The 16863-nt window shown below is 40.3% G+C and overlaps 1 protein-coding gene across 2 annotated transcripts; it reads right to left on the reverse strand.

Moving 5' to 3' along the window:
* Window positions 1-824: 824 nt before the first annotated feature.
* On the reverse strand, window positions 825-11895 carry LOC146617267 (macoilin-1). 2 transcript variants are annotated; one of them, XM_085371883.1, is made up of 11 exons: window positions 11819-11895; window positions 10116-10257; window positions 9801-9927; window positions 9552-9675; window positions 9172-9347; window positions 7223-7706; window positions 6993-7151; window positions 5970-6140; window positions 4331-4457; window positions 3437-3611; window positions 825-1015 (listed from the first exon to the last, which is right to left on the reverse strand). In XM_085371883.1, the coding sequence occupies exons 1-11, from the start codon at window positions 11893-11895 to the stop codon at window positions 825-827; spliced, it is 1953 nt and encodes a 650-aa protein (XP_085228009.1). The 2 variants fall into 2 exon arrangements, with proteins under 2 accessions (XP_085228009.1, XP_085228008.1); XM_085371882.1 differs by having other exon boundaries at window positions 9169-9347.
* Between the last annotated feature and the right edge of the window lie 4968 nt (window positions 11896-16863).

Raw genomic sequence — 16863 nt, forward strand, 5'->3', positions numbered from 1 at the left:
AAAATCCGTTAAAGATTTAAGTCTAAAATATGGCCTCTTTTTCAAAGAAAAGCCGAGACGACGAAAAAAGCGTGATGGCTGATTTCCAGTTTCAGAGTCACGTGGTTTGACTGTCACGACTGACTGAGACACCGGAACAGAAGTCAGCCACTGTTTTCTTAATTTTATGATCAGTACCTGTACTGCTGGACCTCAGTGATCATTTTGTTCTAATAAATACTGACAAATAGGGCTTAAAAAAGATATTACTTTGAATCTTCTTGTCAGTATTGCAGCAGATCAAGAAAACTCTGAATTCTTACACATCTGTAAGTTTAACACATGAACGGACTTAAATAATGTTGTTCGGTTAGTTTTACTTTCATGCCAGGAGTTAAACTGTAAAGAGCGGTTTAATTAAATATTTTACAGCTGCAGCAGAGAACCTGTCAGTGCCATCTTCCTCTGGGCATGTCCACATCGGGCACCAGGTCTTCATTCAGATAAATCTACTTGGTTTGTATCTCTGCTGACACCTGTATTTGTATTTAATCGGGATAAGTAAACCTTTTTTGTTTTCCTTCAAAAAAATGACCAGCTCTGCATATTAGATACCTCATTTTGGAGTGAAACTCTTCGACCTGTGATGTGGCAGAAAACAGGAAATATACAGAATAATATCAAGTTAGCACCATCAGTGCAGCAAAAGGCATTCGACTCGTGGAGGCTTGGCCTGGTTCCACTCATGGCTGGAAGTAGAGGACTTCGCGGTGTTGTTTAGCTCTGTGATAAACTCGTCCGGATCTGACAAGTTCTGATGAGGTGTGAAAGCTCTGGGACGTCCCCTATTTCTTCAAACACTGGTACATCAATGCTCGTGGATTCAACACGTAGCGCTCGGAGTTGAGCAACTTGGTGAGATTCTGTGGCACGTGGGGCCGGGGCGCCATGTAGGACATGCCGGGGCTCACCGCCATCACCTCGGCAATCTTCTTCTTCATCTCACTTATCTCCCTGTCCTGCTTCATCACCTTATCTGTCAGAGGAAGGTGTAGATGTAAGGAGATAGATACTGAATGAGCTGCAACGCATAGGATTTCTGTTATTTCTGCACTCGAATGTAAGCTGAGCAAGATTTTCTCTGTCCGTGCAAAATCCCCTTAATCTTAACCTTAAACTCAAATCGAGGTAATAAGCTAGATGGATTATTCAAAGAAGACTTTATCTGAGCAGAAGTAGTCTAAACTCATCGCTAAGATTTGTGGTATCAAGGGTGTTATCTACATTTGGCTGAAATTCCCCACAAGGAGGAGAAGTGGTCGTGTGAGGTCTGACAACTGAAATGTTAAAACACCCTCTATTAAACCACAAAATCATTGGGTTTAATTTAATGGATTTTTGGTCGAATGCCTGAAATCAGATCTGCAGTTTAGCACAGCTCTGACATTTCTCCAGCCCTGAGACTGGCAGTAGGATTACAGTAGCCTGTCACCTCTAGAGGCTAGGGTTATGTCTCCACCTGCTCTCAAACTGGGAACATTTCACATGTTAAGTGAATGTGTTAACCACTACACCACAGAGCCACTTTCATAGTCTCTCACTAACCATTAAAAGCATTTGCCAAAGACAATACAAAGGAAAAAATTAAGCTAGTGCAAAACTTTTTCTTTCTAATGGCCAGGAGGGGAATGCACGGTGAACAGCTCTCAGCAGCCTCGCTCTGTCACCTCAGCACACACTTTCTGATGTATATGCAGTCTCAACTGATAGTTTCAGGTCGTACTGATGAAACAAGAAGTTCACTTTGTAAATAAAGGTCCATGTTAGAGTCAGACAGCAGCATCATCCATGGTACGCTCAGAGGCTTGACCATCTGGTACCCTCAGTTTTTCAGGCAGATCAACCTTGAGGTTAAGGTAACAGGGATTTGAACACCTACTGTATCTTGGACGTCTATGCTGACAACAATACCCCATCAGCCTTTTACGACTGATGGGTAAAAAGCTGAAATGCCAAAACTGCTTCAAATCGGGACTTCATTAACCAATCGGTAACATCATGGCTGCATCCATCTTTTATACTTTCTATGCTACTGACAAGTGGCTTAAAGGAAGATTACAGAAGTTCTTGGGGATAATACGCCTCATGGTATTATCCTAATCATACGCAGTGGCACTGATGAAGCCATGTAAGCATGGTCTAGTAGTTTGTATATTACTTAACATTAGCTTTTTACTACTGCCAATTGGATTCAAGCTTCCAAAATACAACATATAAACAAAAGTACTGGAGCAACTACACACTACACCTACAGGAACTGCTCAGCAATGGAAACCCATGCCATGAAGCTCCCACTATCACTAAGCTCTTTAGAACAGCTCATTCTTTCTTTTACAATTGCTTGTAAAGGCAATGTCACTGAACAAAAACTGAACTCAAAGATTATGAGGTGTGGCCCAATACTATTGTCTATGTAATTTATCATAACTGGCATCAATTTGTGAAGAATTTGTTTCCAAATATGTTTTTCTGTATTTAGTGATAACCCAAAAGTAATCAATTTGGCTTCTTTTTTTTCTTTTTTTTTTGAGGGAACCACGACAATGCTAAAAGAAAAACATTAAATAAACAATTTTTAAAAATCCCAGCAGTCACACGGTGGTGCTGTTCAATCCGACTCACAATTTGCCCCACATATCATAGTTTACTTTTCCTTGACAGTAATTTCTAATCTAATGGCAGTTTGCAGATCAAACTGAAGAAGGGGAAAAAACACAGTGATGTAAATCAGGGATGTCAAACTGATTTTACAGTCCGTTTAAAGCATATCATATTTGATACATGCGTTTTTGAGACTTTTACATCATCAGTATGATTTTTAACTAATTAATATATAACATTTTTCCCCAGAGGGTTGACTAAACACTTCATTTTCAAACAAATTGAATTTTCTGGCATTTATGTCATGGTTCAGGATTTAACGGATTAAGTGTGAATAATTTTAACTAGACACCGAATCCCTCAGAGATCTTAATATAAGAAAAACGGTAGATCTTCTACATGATAAAGAAATTGCTGAAAGTCATCTGACGACTCTTTGAGCATAAACTGTAAGAAATAAATATAAAATTACAGAAGAAATTCTGGTTAGTCACTGTCCAGACTGTCCTGTAATTATAAAATAGGTTTTGCTAAGTCACAGAAAATATATTTTCTTTTGGTTTTACATTAATGTGGACCCCTTTCTGTCATTTAATAGTTTATCTATCACTTAAGTACTTTGGTGTCGTATGAATGCCAGTGGGGGAGGTCTTTATCTATATGAAAAACCTGTAAAACCTCTGAAAATACAATAAAAGTCCCAAATTTATGTCATAGTATCCTTCACATTTTCCAAAGCTGTCAGGTGGGTTTGACACCCCTGATCTAAATTAATATCAGAAATAAGTATATCAACCTTGGGCGATTTCTAGCTGTCTGCGGGCATCTCCCAGCGCAGAGAAGAGGTCCAGTTTGATGCGAGTCTCAGCGCTCAGGTTGTACTCCAGATGTTGAGCCTTTTCCTGCATGGCTGACAAAGTGGACAGCAGCATATCTGTCTCTTTTTCCACACAGCGGTACTTTCCCAAAGCCTGAGTCCAGAGAACACATTAGCGGTAAGAATAAGTGCAAAACATCAAAATGCCAGTAGTAATTCCTGCAGCGACCACCTGTGGGAGTTGGTGCTTTGGTTTCCTGAGTATCTTTTTCTTTTTTTTGTATTTCAGACAGGCACAGTTTACGCTCAGAAAACCAATGCACCACACACATAATTACTTCCAAACAGTGATGACGGCCAGCCAGCCATTCAAAAAACATAAAATCTGCAGCACATTATCATTAAGATATTTTGAAAGATGACTCTTTCTAGGTTAACAATTTGCCTTTTGTGAAAGGTGATAAAAAAGTGTAATGTTTTTATGAAAGACCTGGCTTCTAGTACAGCATGCTCCATGGAAAGTATGCCACTAAAATGACATCAAATACCACACAGAACCACAATTTACACACCTAATGTCACACAAAAACACCCATACAGTAATGCTGCATACTGATGTGATGACAGAGTGCATTATGGTGACTGCAGGCCAAAATAAAATGGATTACAAAAAAAATGCTCAAGTTCCTCAATGAAAACCATTCTGTTTTCTTAGAGAACAAAGGGAGTTAAACACACAAAAATCAGAAACAGCAAATCAAACAGCAAAAGAAGGACTTCATGACCAAACTGAGGACAACCGAGCACTGGATCACTTGAGACTCACAGACACTTAAATGCACAAGTTCATTCCCAAATAGAGTAAAAAGATACCTCAACATCACTCTCTAGATCTACCACACGACTGTCTTTCACTTGATACTCCAGTTGTAGTTGTTTGTACTCTGTCTCTAGCTCTTTAACCTTTTTCCTTAACATTTGGGTTTCACAGTGTTCCTGCCTGGTGTGGGAAACGGAGAAAATGAGAGCGTTTGAGCAGTGACAGAGAGGCTTTGGCGGGAACTGAAGACCAGTTTCCACAGAAAGAAACAGAACATTTGATTTGCATTATAAACACTGCTGTTTTCTCTTTCAATTATTTTGAACACACACACGAGAGATTTCTTTAAAAGAAGTAACTGCTTATGGTAAATTAAAGAATCATCTGTTTTCTTGCAGAGAATTAGAGGAAAAGATCAATGTCACTCTTGGTTAGCTTAGAGCTAAGACAGGAACGCGGGAAAAGCAGCTAGCTCGGCTTTGTTCGAAGATAGCATACGCTCTTTGGCCACTCAAGTACGCCTGTTCAACAGCTCATTAGCGCAAATATCTCATCAGCCAATCACATGGAAGCAACTCAGTTCATTCAAGCTGGCAGATACATTCAAAGAGATCAGAATGAAGAATAAAAGCAATCAAAGTCACTTTGTTTATAGCACAGCGAATGGTGCCTGTATTTCAGAAAGTGATGATCTACTGGAATTTTCCCACACAACCATCTCTAGGGTTTACAGAGAATATCAAGAAGAGAAAATATCCAGTCAGTGGCACTTGTTTTTTAAAACGTGTCAACCCTGTATTGGACTATTTCTTGGCTAACCTTTAGCGAAAGAATGCCAAATTAAACGGTAAAGTGTCGGTTAGCATGGTTTTGGTCCCACAGGTTTCAAGACTGGTAAATGTATTCCCAACCAGTTGGTGAGTGGTTGTAAAGCTGTTCACAAAGGATGCTGCACTGAAAACCTCTTTCAATTGCTTTGATTACTAGCAGGTTGCCATGGTCGCCCCTAGTTTACATGGAAGTCGCTGACTTGCCTGCAAATGCTGGATAACTATTTACTGTGCTGTAGTGGAACTTCAAAAACTGCGACATAACCCAGAAATGGAGTTCAGTGACTTTCTAAGAAAATGTTGTAACAACATATGTTGACCCAACATGTATTTATGTTTCTAGGGAGGTTACACCATAGGCTGCAGTATAAGATTTCAGTGGAGGTTGCAGTTACGACATACCTATGGCACAGACGTCCTGCTGAATCATAATTCTTGCTGTAAGGATGACCGTGGCAATCTGTGAGCAACCAAAGCAGCTGCAAGGTAGTTTTCTTTGTAGCACTCTCTTTGCAACCGATTTCACTGACCGACTCCCAGCAACTTCATGCTGAGCAGTTAAGGAATACACATTTTTACTTAGCAAGTGCTGGTTGCCAGAGGGCCACCGGCTGGTCTCTGGGCCTGCGTGACTGAGGCTTAAGGTCTAAGTGATGACTGGCAGCCTTCTTAACCTCTGAACAACGCAAGGCTAACTGGCTAAGGAAGGCTACTCAAAATAATGTTAATCTCCTCATCTAACTCTCAACAAGAAAGCAAGTAAACATCATTTAAACCAAATGTTTGGCCGCATGCTTACAGCAACATTTAACTCAGAGCATGTTTCAGGAAATATAAGAGGGAATTTAAAAGTGTGGGTTACCTGTTTGTTAGACTCCGTGCTGTGCTCGCCGCCTCCTCCAGTTTTTGAGCGTGAAGCTCAGCCAACTGCTTCTCAGCAGAGAGTCTGGCCTCTGCCTCTGCTCTGGTCTTCTTCTCCAGCATCACACAAGTCTGCTTGTCCCTCTGCTTGTTTTTAGTTAGGCACAGAATCCTGAAGGGATGACATTAAAGTGGTTTTAAATAAGTTGCAGAAAAAGAGCAGCAATATGTGGGTTACTGCCACATGCAAATGGACTCGTTTGAGATCAGCGTCAAGCATACTTCAAAAACAGACATAAATGTTAAACAGGTTTCTTATCATCCTTGTAGTTGTTGTAGTCACTGGAGAGCACCTTCCTTTAAAAAAACTGGAGCATGCCTTATCAAAGCTGGTGGTGCTGATCAAAACTGCATAACATGCTCTTCTCAAATGCGATTTTATAGCCTTTGGCTGCTGGACGTGGCTTTGATGTGGTAAATGTGTTAGGAGTACCTCTGTAGTGGGATAAAATAACTAACTGAGCCTCCCTCCCCCCATTTTTTTTTAGCTCTAAATGTGCTTAGAGTGATAATCTGAGTCACATATTGGAGGAAAAGGAGGAGTGGAAACATAATTTGCATTAAAAACATAAAAAAGTAGATACTGTGGCAACGTACAGGTAATAAAAATGGTTTGTGTGACAAAGCAGGTCTGCAGCAGTGCAGCTGATCAGCAAAGTCAGTGATCTCATCATATTCTCTTTTATATAGTGATATACTATACTTCATTCATACAGCACATTCACCTGATCTGATATTGTAGCTTTACACACAAACCTTTTCTTTTTCTTGTGCAGGTTTTTAATTCTACAGTGACAGTTAAGTTCAAATCTTTTGCTTTGTTTCATGGACAGAAGAAACAATTTCATTGTCACTTTAGGTTTGGATAAGATGGGATAAACATTTTTTCATATTTACTGACAGTAGCTACAGTATTTTAAGTACTATAAAATCCGGTTTTGTGTGATAACAACTGGACACTCACTTGCTCTGGAGAAGCATGTTGGACTGTCTGAGCAGGGAAACCTCTGGTCTAAGGCTCCTCTCGCTGTTGGTCAGGTTGCAGATGTGACTTCGAAGCTCCTGTTCGGTCTGCCTGCTCGACTGCAGCTCACTCTTCAGCCTCCTCAGCTCCTGCTCCAGCCTTCAAGATAAAAAACAACATTTTAGCACTGCTGTAAGCATCACCCGAGTCAAGCTTAGCTAAATACTTACTTGCTTGTCTGTTCAGTGTGGTAACTCTGAGCTGCTGTGGCACTCTTTTCTGCTGCATCCCTGTTGGGGCTGACTGTTTTGGAGCTAGACCTGTGTTTCTTCTCAGTCCTTCCCGCAGGAGGTGAAGGAGTATTTGAGCTGCTTCTTCTGACTTTTGGTGAGGAGTTCTTAGCTGCTCGCGTTGCTTTGCTGCCATGCTCCTCTTGAGGTAGATTTTCTGGAGTTGTTGATGATTCCGGTCCTCCTGTGCTGCTGTGCAGCAGATCTTTGGACTCACCCACACTGGGTTTGGATGATGACGACGATGACGATGGTGGCCGGCGGTTTGGTTCGGCTGACCTCACCTCCTGTGACCCTTTCTCTGTTGCTCTCTCCTCACTGCGGATCTGGAGGCAGTCCACGGTGTGTGCCTCATCTTGGGCCAGCACAGCACCGTTCTGACACTGATACTGACTCGACTCAGGCTTGACTTTCCATTTGGAGGCTGTAAAATCAAAACAGGTCAGTTTTAGGAGTCTACTATGGAGCTCAGAAACATCTAGGATGAGTAAACATTTATGGCTATCCTCACTTTGGTATGAACTAACATTTAAAACTTTAAACAGGGCCAGCATCAGTCACTAGAATTACTTATTAATCACAATGAATTCTCACTGACTTAACCCAACCAAAATATTTGCCTGCAGTCCTTTCACTGATCCTATGGAGTGATAAATAGGTTCTCCACTGCTTTGCACAGTTTACACCAGGGATGTGTCAAATCCATTTTACATCATGGGGCACACACAGCCCACTTTGATCTTAAGTGCACCCGAAACACCCCTTTCTGTCAGTGTAAAGAAGTTTAAATACACATTTAATCCCTCAGATACCTTAATATAAGAAAAACTGTGTTTTTCTTATATTAAGAAAATCTCAGTTCTTCTATATGATAAAGAAATGTTGCTATAGTGAAAAAAAGTCACTTGACAACTCTTTGAGCTTAAATTGTAAGAAAAACATGTGTGAAATTACAGAAATCATTCTAATGAATGCCAGTGGGGGAGGTCTTTATCCATAGGAAAAGCTGTAAAACTTTTTAAAAGTCCAGCATAAGCTGGTTGAGAAAATGGGTGGATTTATGACGGGGACCACATTTTTTCATATTAGCATTATGTTGTTTTCAGTAAGACACGAAAGAAATAATTTGCTCTGTAAAGTGTGGGGTTATAAATTAAGATTCTTATTTAGACTTACTTTGGCCACCACAGGATTTTGAACCACAGTGGTTTCGACTTGCATCTTTTATATACAGTCCAAATCTCACCAGTACTGACTAGTAATGTGTGCCGAGTTTGTAATTAGTAAAATAGCCAGAAAATGAAAACATGGGGAGACATGACTGTTTAAAAAAAAAAAAAAAAGCAAACAAAATCTACAACTTAAAATGTCAAATGTATTTTTTATAATGCACGTATTGAAAATTTTTTTTGTCAAAATTGTTTTAAAAATGTCAATTTTTGCACCTTTGCTTCTTATTCCTTTCCCTTCATCTCTGTCCATGTTAGTTTCTCCCCCTATCATGTAATTACCATATTAAACGATACATTTATACATCGGTATGCAGCACTTATCTATTTTCAGAAGCACTCTGAAATATTTTGATAGCACAAAGCGTCAAACAGTTGCAGTAACAAGAAGATTGCTTACTTTGTTGTGCCAGCAGCAACACATCATGTTCTAGGAGGTTATTAAATACAGTTTCAGCTTGGGACTTTTACTGTCTGCGTCTTCTCAGCGAACTGACTCACAAATGTATGTTGTAATCACCTGACTGAGTGGCTCCATAAGTGGAGATTGTAATAAACTGTCAGCTTGAAAACAAGAACGACCGAAACCAAAAGAAGAGTGAAAAACCCTCCAGATAGTAAGAATGGTAGGTAGATGGTGCAGGTGCACAGACTCACTGCTGCTGCCATCTGTGCCTGTCTTGGGATAAACCTGCAGGCCTGGGGGGAGCGAGTGCTGAAGGAGGTGCATGTGGAAGTCATTCTCACTCTGCACTGCTTTCTGTATGCGCAGCTTAAAGATGTTGGTGAAGTAGCAGGTGGCATCAAACCCCAGATAAACTACAGGATATCCAATACTGAAAGTGAATACAAGGCAGTTAGAATAGAATAGAACAGCCCTTTATTGTCATTGTACATGTACAAGGAAATTGTGGGTGCTCCACATTAACTGTGCCGGAATAAATTATAAATATTAGAAAGTAGTCAGTATATAATATTTCAGTGATGAAATATTAAATACTAAATCTAAACTTTATACATTTTGTATCAAATAAACATACCAGTGAGCGGCAAAAAGATGGGACAGGTTGGCATGTGAGGTTTTAAGGTCTTTGAGTCGAAGTGAAGCCTCTGTGTACACGAGCAGGATCCACAGAGACACAGTTGATATACAGATGCCCTTCTCTGAGGAAAAATAATCAGATGAGAAGAAAATTACTAATAAATTTAAATAAGAGAATATTTTTTATTTTATGAGATGAAGAAAGTTGGGCAGATTTTGCCAAGTGGATGATAATTGTCATACTCACCTGTGTGCCATATGTAATTGAATAACACATAGGTGCTCGCCACAAAGAACAGCCAGTGCAAAGGAACAAAAATTAAACAAAAGATGTCCAGAGTGAAGGCAGCGCAAACAAAAACAACACAAATAACCTGCAAACAAAAAGGGAAAGAAAGAAAAACAACAACAACAGGAAAGTAAAATGTGAGTAATTCACTGAAAATAGAAGAAAAGCCGTGTTCTTGTTCACTGCGTGAAGCCTACTACGCATCACTGGCTGGCTTATCATCATCAGGGCCAGTGCACAGAATATGAAATCACACACAGCAGGAGTCCTCACCAGCCCATGGCAGTGGAAAGTGGTGTACACGCTCCCAAAGAAGAGCCAGCACGGCCACAGGTACTCCAGTCTGAATTCAAGGATGAAGTCTGCCAGCAGCACCAGTGTCCACATCACCATAAACTTCAGGAAGGTGTACGCGCTATAAAGACATGCAGACATTATTAAAAAGAAGAAGGAAAAAATCAATCCTCCTTCATTATTATTATTTCACTTTGAGCTCATGGCAAACAAACGTGCCTCTTCCTCTGAATCCAGTAAATAAAGGCTGTCAGATAAAGCACCAGATACTCACACACAGCCCAGTATGAGACGGGAAACTGCAAAAACGGCATTAACCTCTAATTGAGCCAGCTGTGTCTTAAAAATACAGTCCTTCCTTTTAAGCAGGGCCACTATAACAAGAACAATGACTGTTCCCTCATTTTATTAGGCAGCCGCAAGCCAAACAGGAGCTGTGGTTTTCCTCCTTTGTTCTGCTCATCCATAGGCTGCTATCACATTACCCCTTCTTTGTTTGGTAACCATGGCAATATTTCATCTGGAGGAGAGAGGGAGCACCACAGCATCCTTCTGCAAGTCCACAACAGCCTTTTAATTTTACTTATAAAGAATGCATTTCAATTAATCTCACTTGTATTTATATTATAACTAACTGCTAACTGTGCAGGTTGTTCTACAAAAAATTAGAAAATAAATTAGAATCAGCTGGGAGAGGGCTTTTAAACAGCATATTAAATCCATCCTAGAAGCCCAATATAGTCTTTTTTATTATCTTATTCTCCTTGAGTAGCATGCTTAATTGGCCTATAAAACTCCCAAGCAGAGCTGATGTAACTTTAGTTCTCTATATGATGTTATTGAAATAGCGCCCTTTATTGTATTTAGCACTATCACTAAATATAATTACCAAACAAGCTAGTGAAGTGTAAAGGAATCACCACAGCGTCTTTAATTCTCCAATCAAGTTCTTATCTGCTTTGTAGTATTTCCAGTAGTGTAATTCAATTATATGTGTTTGTGTGAAATCACTGCACACAAAGAGCAAGAAATTTAATATGTGACTGGCACACAAAATAAAATAGGACGTCTAAATCTCAAAAATAAACACAATCTCTTGCATGTGTTGTTTTTTGTGGAAAGAAAGAAAGAAAGAAAGAAAGAAAGAAAGAAAGAAAGAAAGAAAGAAAGAAAGAAAGAAAGGTGCACAATGAACAGAAAAAGTGGTGTTCCGTTCTTATTTGCGTGTCTTTTCTTGTCTGGACTCAGTCTAGACGCTTCCAGATTTTGTGTGCCAAATAAGCCAAAGAGGAATGCGCGTTTGTTTCTATTTTTCCAAAGGACGAATGGAAATAAATAAACAAAACGCAATGTGGCCGTGTTAATTTCACGCGCGATTAAGAGTGGGGGATAGAGCAGGCAGTGAGAACGCAGATGAGACGAAAGTAGGCCGACGTCAACTTGCACAGCTTCTGTTTTTATTCTGTAAACAAGGCGGGCTGAAGTAACCCGGTGCAACATTTGCGCCTTAATTCCGCCGCACTGAGGCTAATCAAAGCGCCACGCTGGCTCATTTAGGATGTGAGGGGCGGATGGAGGTGATGGGATGCGAGTCAGACAGGTGAGCGGGATGACGACGGCTGAAATCTACACAAAGACGGCCACCACAACAAAAGCAGCCGCCGGGCGCCGCGGCTCGCTACCTTTCAGACAGCTTCTCCGTGATTTTCAGCTTTTTCATCTTCCGTAGCCTGTTCGCGTCCACATAACGTTTCTTCATCTTATGGCTTCTGCTCCCCGCGTGCTGACGTTGGACACACTGCAGCAGAGGCGACAGCGACGGGGGATAAACGACAGAGCCGAGAGGAAAGACAAAACAGCCCGGCTCCCTCTTTGTGGATGAGGATGCTCACTTCAACCTGTGATGATGTCTGCGAGCAAATGTAGAGGACCGACACTTCTGCGCATGCTCAGTGGAGGTTGTACCTACAAGCGTTTATCGCAGAAGGGGAGCAAATCAACACACTGTACACATGTGTTCTGTTAATTATGACACACACTGCACAAAAATACTAACCGGGCTCATTATAAGTTCGATAATAAAGGTGATTATCATTCAACTCTCAGTTTTTTAGTCTCTTTCAGTTCCTTGATTTGGCTTTAAACTGCATAACTTTACTGTTTCAATCCAAAGCGTGTCAAACATCAGGTCCGGGGACCCGGCAAAGACTCCTGTGCAGCCCACTGGACAGTTTGGGAAAATGTGATGGAGGGACTTCTAACTGTATTATAGCTTTCAGGAACTCCCCCTGCAGTAATTAAGTGAGAGATAAACACCGTCTACTATAGAAATTGCTTTTTTGTTTAGTTTGTTTTGTTTTGTTTTTGTTGTTTTTTTTATTTTGGGGGGGGGGGGGGGGGGGGGGAACGGGACCTTATTGAAATAAAAGCACGAGATTTTCTGCCAATTAACAAAAACTTCCGTTTTTTAATTAGCTACAGGACAGGCTGGGCAATAAGCTATTACAACTTTTTTTGTAATTGTATACAGTATCTTACAATGAAAGCTCCAAAAGTTGTGCTGGAAGATGATTTTCATTTACTACAGCAGCATGTCTTTGTCATGTAGAAAATACAGTTGAGACTGCATTACCTTTTTATATTAAAATATCTGAAGGATTAAATGTGGAGTCTACACTGATTTTTGCTGTTTTCACTGGTCTGGTCTACTTAATATAAAACTGATGTTAAATGAGTTGACAGGTGAGACGTTAATTTGTTATAGCAACATTAAGTTAAACGCAAGTAACTTAAATGTCTGTGAAGGTTCTCACAGAGCTCATTGTGAAACCTGGACCCACCCTATCGTGTGATTTCCTGAGGTCAGATGGCCCAGGGTGTGAGTGGGCGTTAAGGCGTCTGGGAAGGGATCTCAAAACTGGATTATAGATGGCAGACAGATACAAACACACCCTATCGTGTGATAGGGTGTGTTTGTATCTGTCTGCCTGTCTGATCCTCTACCTAATGTGATTAGGTAGAGGATCATCAAGGGGTCCTTTGTCCCTCTTTGGGGGGATACTCCCACTGGGTTTAAATCTGGGACTCTCCACCATTTGACCTTTAAAACTGAAGAAGCTTCTCGGATGAGAGGTGAAACATCTTCAAGCAACTTAAAGAAGTCCAGACGCTTTTCTTTCAAAACTCCTTAGACTAAGTAACTTAAATACACTCCTCGACTGATCTGAAAACGTGAACATCAAGTCAGTTAAACTTCAGGAAATCACTCAGTCTAGTAAGGAAATATAAAACAATGTGAATTTGTTTCACCTGCGTGGATGTGAATGAAAGTGACAACAAGTGCACTGTAGAGGCAAACCGTGAAATGGACACAGTGGACCTGCATGTTTATTACACACTTTGCCATGCTATCCGGTTGACCTGGTGCTAGGAATGGTCAGCAATCTGTCAGCAGGGAAATGGAGTAAAGTGACTGCTAAACCATTTCTGCTTTGGGAAGTTTTCTTTCTTGTTGCCTCTGTGAGAAAGAAATACTTTAACTTCATTTAAATGTAATGTTTGGAGATTTTGTAATTAAAAAAAAAACAATACACAAACAAAACAGGGAGATGCAAATAAATGACACAGAAACCATTTAAACAGTAGAAAATCTGACCATGTAGAGCATGTTTTGTAGTGAATGGTCTTTACAGCTAGTTTTTATTCATAAGTCTGAATACAGGAACACATTTTGTGCTCCACTGAAATGTTATGAAACAAGTGTTTACACTGCAAGGGAGTAGATTTATTTTTCCTCAACAGAAATAAACCTGTTTTTTCAAGTAAGATAAGATTACTTTTGTGGAAAGAAATGCAGAAAGTAGAGGAAATAAAAGAGAAAGACTCCCCCTAAATGGTTGTGAATTGAATCATGATGACTGGATATACCACAGATGTAATTTGCCATACTTTGACCAACACCCTGTGTTTGATATATCATTAGCTTGCAGTATTGTTATTACAATTTCTTCATATTTTATTGTATGAATTGTGTGTTTTTGCTTCAAAGGAGAAGTTTGCGGATCTGACCAGTTCTCCATAAGCTGACAAGGATATAGAGAGGAGAAATATTATCAATGCTCTTAATCGCATTTGAATTTTGTAATACCATTTATAGTCATGTTAAAAAGGTCTTCACGGGATTTCATGCAGTTCTGTGGAAAACTAAATAGATACCATGATTCAGTATTTTACAGCAGTAAATTGGAGCAATAGTTTCCTGTATGACTTTATCAGTTACATCATTGCAGAGGAATTTTGGCCTTTGATAATGTTGATAATTATGATTTGCTTCATTGACATTTGGAGACATTGATTTATGCATAGCTCTCTTTAGGTCCCACCACAGCATTTGGACTTTGACTAAACCATCACATCACATTGATTGTTTTCTTGTCCAGCTGTTCTGTTGTAGATTTGCTGCTGTGATTGAGATCACTGTCCTGTCACATGTCCCCAATTTTTTCAGAGCTCTTTCCAAAGTCAGTAAGGTTTCGATAAAAGTCAAACAATTTGGCGTCTAAGGTTTAAAATTATGGTGAAAGGGTTTTTATTTGTGACTCACAGACGTGAAGTGATTGACTGTTTTGAAAAAGGTGATATGAGTGTCTTTTGCGCGGATGAGATTGCGCTATGAAAAAAGTATTTTTCAAAGCATCGAAACATATGGAGAAAAATTCTAACACAGAGCTGCATGTTTCAGACTAGACAAACTGCCAAAACCTCTGCTTTTACATGGATGGTCACATTTGTTAAAGTTCAGTTAGAATTCATTTGATTAGCAGCACCTGGCTAATTATCCTTTTATTTCCCGTGGAAGCAGTAAGGATGCACTTAAAGAGGACTTTAATGCAATCTTCTGTTTGATATTCAAAATTACAGCAAAAGGAAACTATGCATAGAAAAAGAAAATAAACACAGGGGTGCAGTGAAAACACACACATGCGATCCACAGACATGGTAAATGGCCTGTATTTGTATAGCGCTTTACTTAGTCCCTAAGGACCCCAAAGAGCTTTACACTACATTCAGTCATCCACCCATTCACACACTGGTGATGGCAGCCACATTGTAGCCACAGCCACCCTGACAGAGGCGAGGCTGCCGGACACTGGCGCTACCGGGCCCTCTGACCACCACCAGTAGGCAACCAGGTGAAGTGTCTTGCCCAAGGACACAACAACCGAGACTGTCGGAGCCGGGGCTTGAACCAGCAACTTTCTGATTACAAGACAAACTGCCAACTCTTGCGCCACGATCGCCCCACATGACCAAGAACTTGTCCCATGTGCGAATCGAAGCAGGTGTGGTTATTCTCTCATTAGTCCTTGAATTTGTCTGTTTGTTTCACTCATGTCTAAGTGGTCCTGCCTGTATAAATCACACATGTGGGGGTCTTGGAGGGTGACAGGTAACCGCGATGATGTACAGCTCTACCCTGCTGTGCGCTCTGGAGTATTCGTGTAATAATTTCAAATATGCGATTGACATGAGTTAATAACGTTTCCTCTGAAAAACCTGCTTATTACAGCTTTAACAGAGCTTGCAATAAGCATAAACAAAAGAGTTTTGCAGACAACAATGTGTTATTTAAACATTAAAGATTAAATGGCCATTCTTCTGCTCTGCTCTCCAAAGAGATGGAACAAGGCTGGGGCCAGTGCTGAGAAATAGGACGATACTTGATCCATTAGTCACAGGCCAGCCAGTAAGTTCCTGTTTCTTTGACTGTTTTAATGTAGTAACTAGGAATCAGTCATTTTTTTAAGTAGTCGAAGGGCACATACAGAAAATCACAGAAGCATGCAAATAGCAGCACATTATAAAATCCTTATAGTTGGACAAATAAAAAAAAAAATTAACCTTGTTTCTTGTGACATTTTGTTGGCCTAAGTTTTAGTGTTATTTCATTTAGTCTTTTTTTCTGTACTGTAATCATGTTTCATTTATTTGACCGTTTTCTGAAGGGGCGTGTCGTCGTCATCAATTTCTTAGATTTCACAAGGCAAGACAGCAAATTTCCTTTGGGTTCTTAATGTGAGCACTCATTCATTTTGGGATTTAAAAAGTGTCACCACACTGATTAAACTATCTCACTCCTCCTCTTAGCCAGCGGCTGTGGGGAAAATCTGTACATGTCCAGCTTTCAGAACACCTGGAGCAACGTAATCCAGACTTAGAACGACGAGGTGAAGGACTTCAGCTATGGAGTGGGATCTATCAATGGAGGAGTGATGGGACACTAAACACAGGTTCTTCTCCACCTTCTTCTTTGGGCTGCTCCCTTTAGGAATCGCCACAGTAGATCATCTGCCTCCATCTCGTCCTATCAATTCCATCCTCTTCTGTCACACCAACCCTTCTTCCTTCTTCACTACACCCATGAACTTTCTCTGAGGTCTTCCTCTTTTCTTCCTGTCAGGCAGCTCCATCTTCAAAACCCTTTGTCAAGTATATCCTGCATCCTTCCCCTGCACATGTCCAAGTCATCTCAGTCTCACCTCTCTAACTTTATCTCTAAAACCCTGAAACAGACATATCCCCCTGATGCATTGATTTCTAATCATGTCCATCCTGGTCACTCCAAATGAAAATCTTAACACCTCCTGTCTTTTTGTCCAAGCCACCATCACTAAACCATACATCGTATCAGGTCTCACTACCAACTTGTAAAATTTCTTTTTTAGTC

This window comes from Diplotaxodon limnothrissa, linkage group LG15 (assembly GCF_057381915.1).
Source record: "Diplotaxodon limnothrissa isolate DT_005_m linkage group LG15, D_limnothrissa_male_GT1.1, whole genome shotgun sequence".
NCBI classification, from domain to species: domain Eukaryota; kingdom Metazoa; phylum Chordata; class Actinopteri; order Cichliformes; family Cichlidae; genus Diplotaxodon; species Diplotaxodon limnothrissa.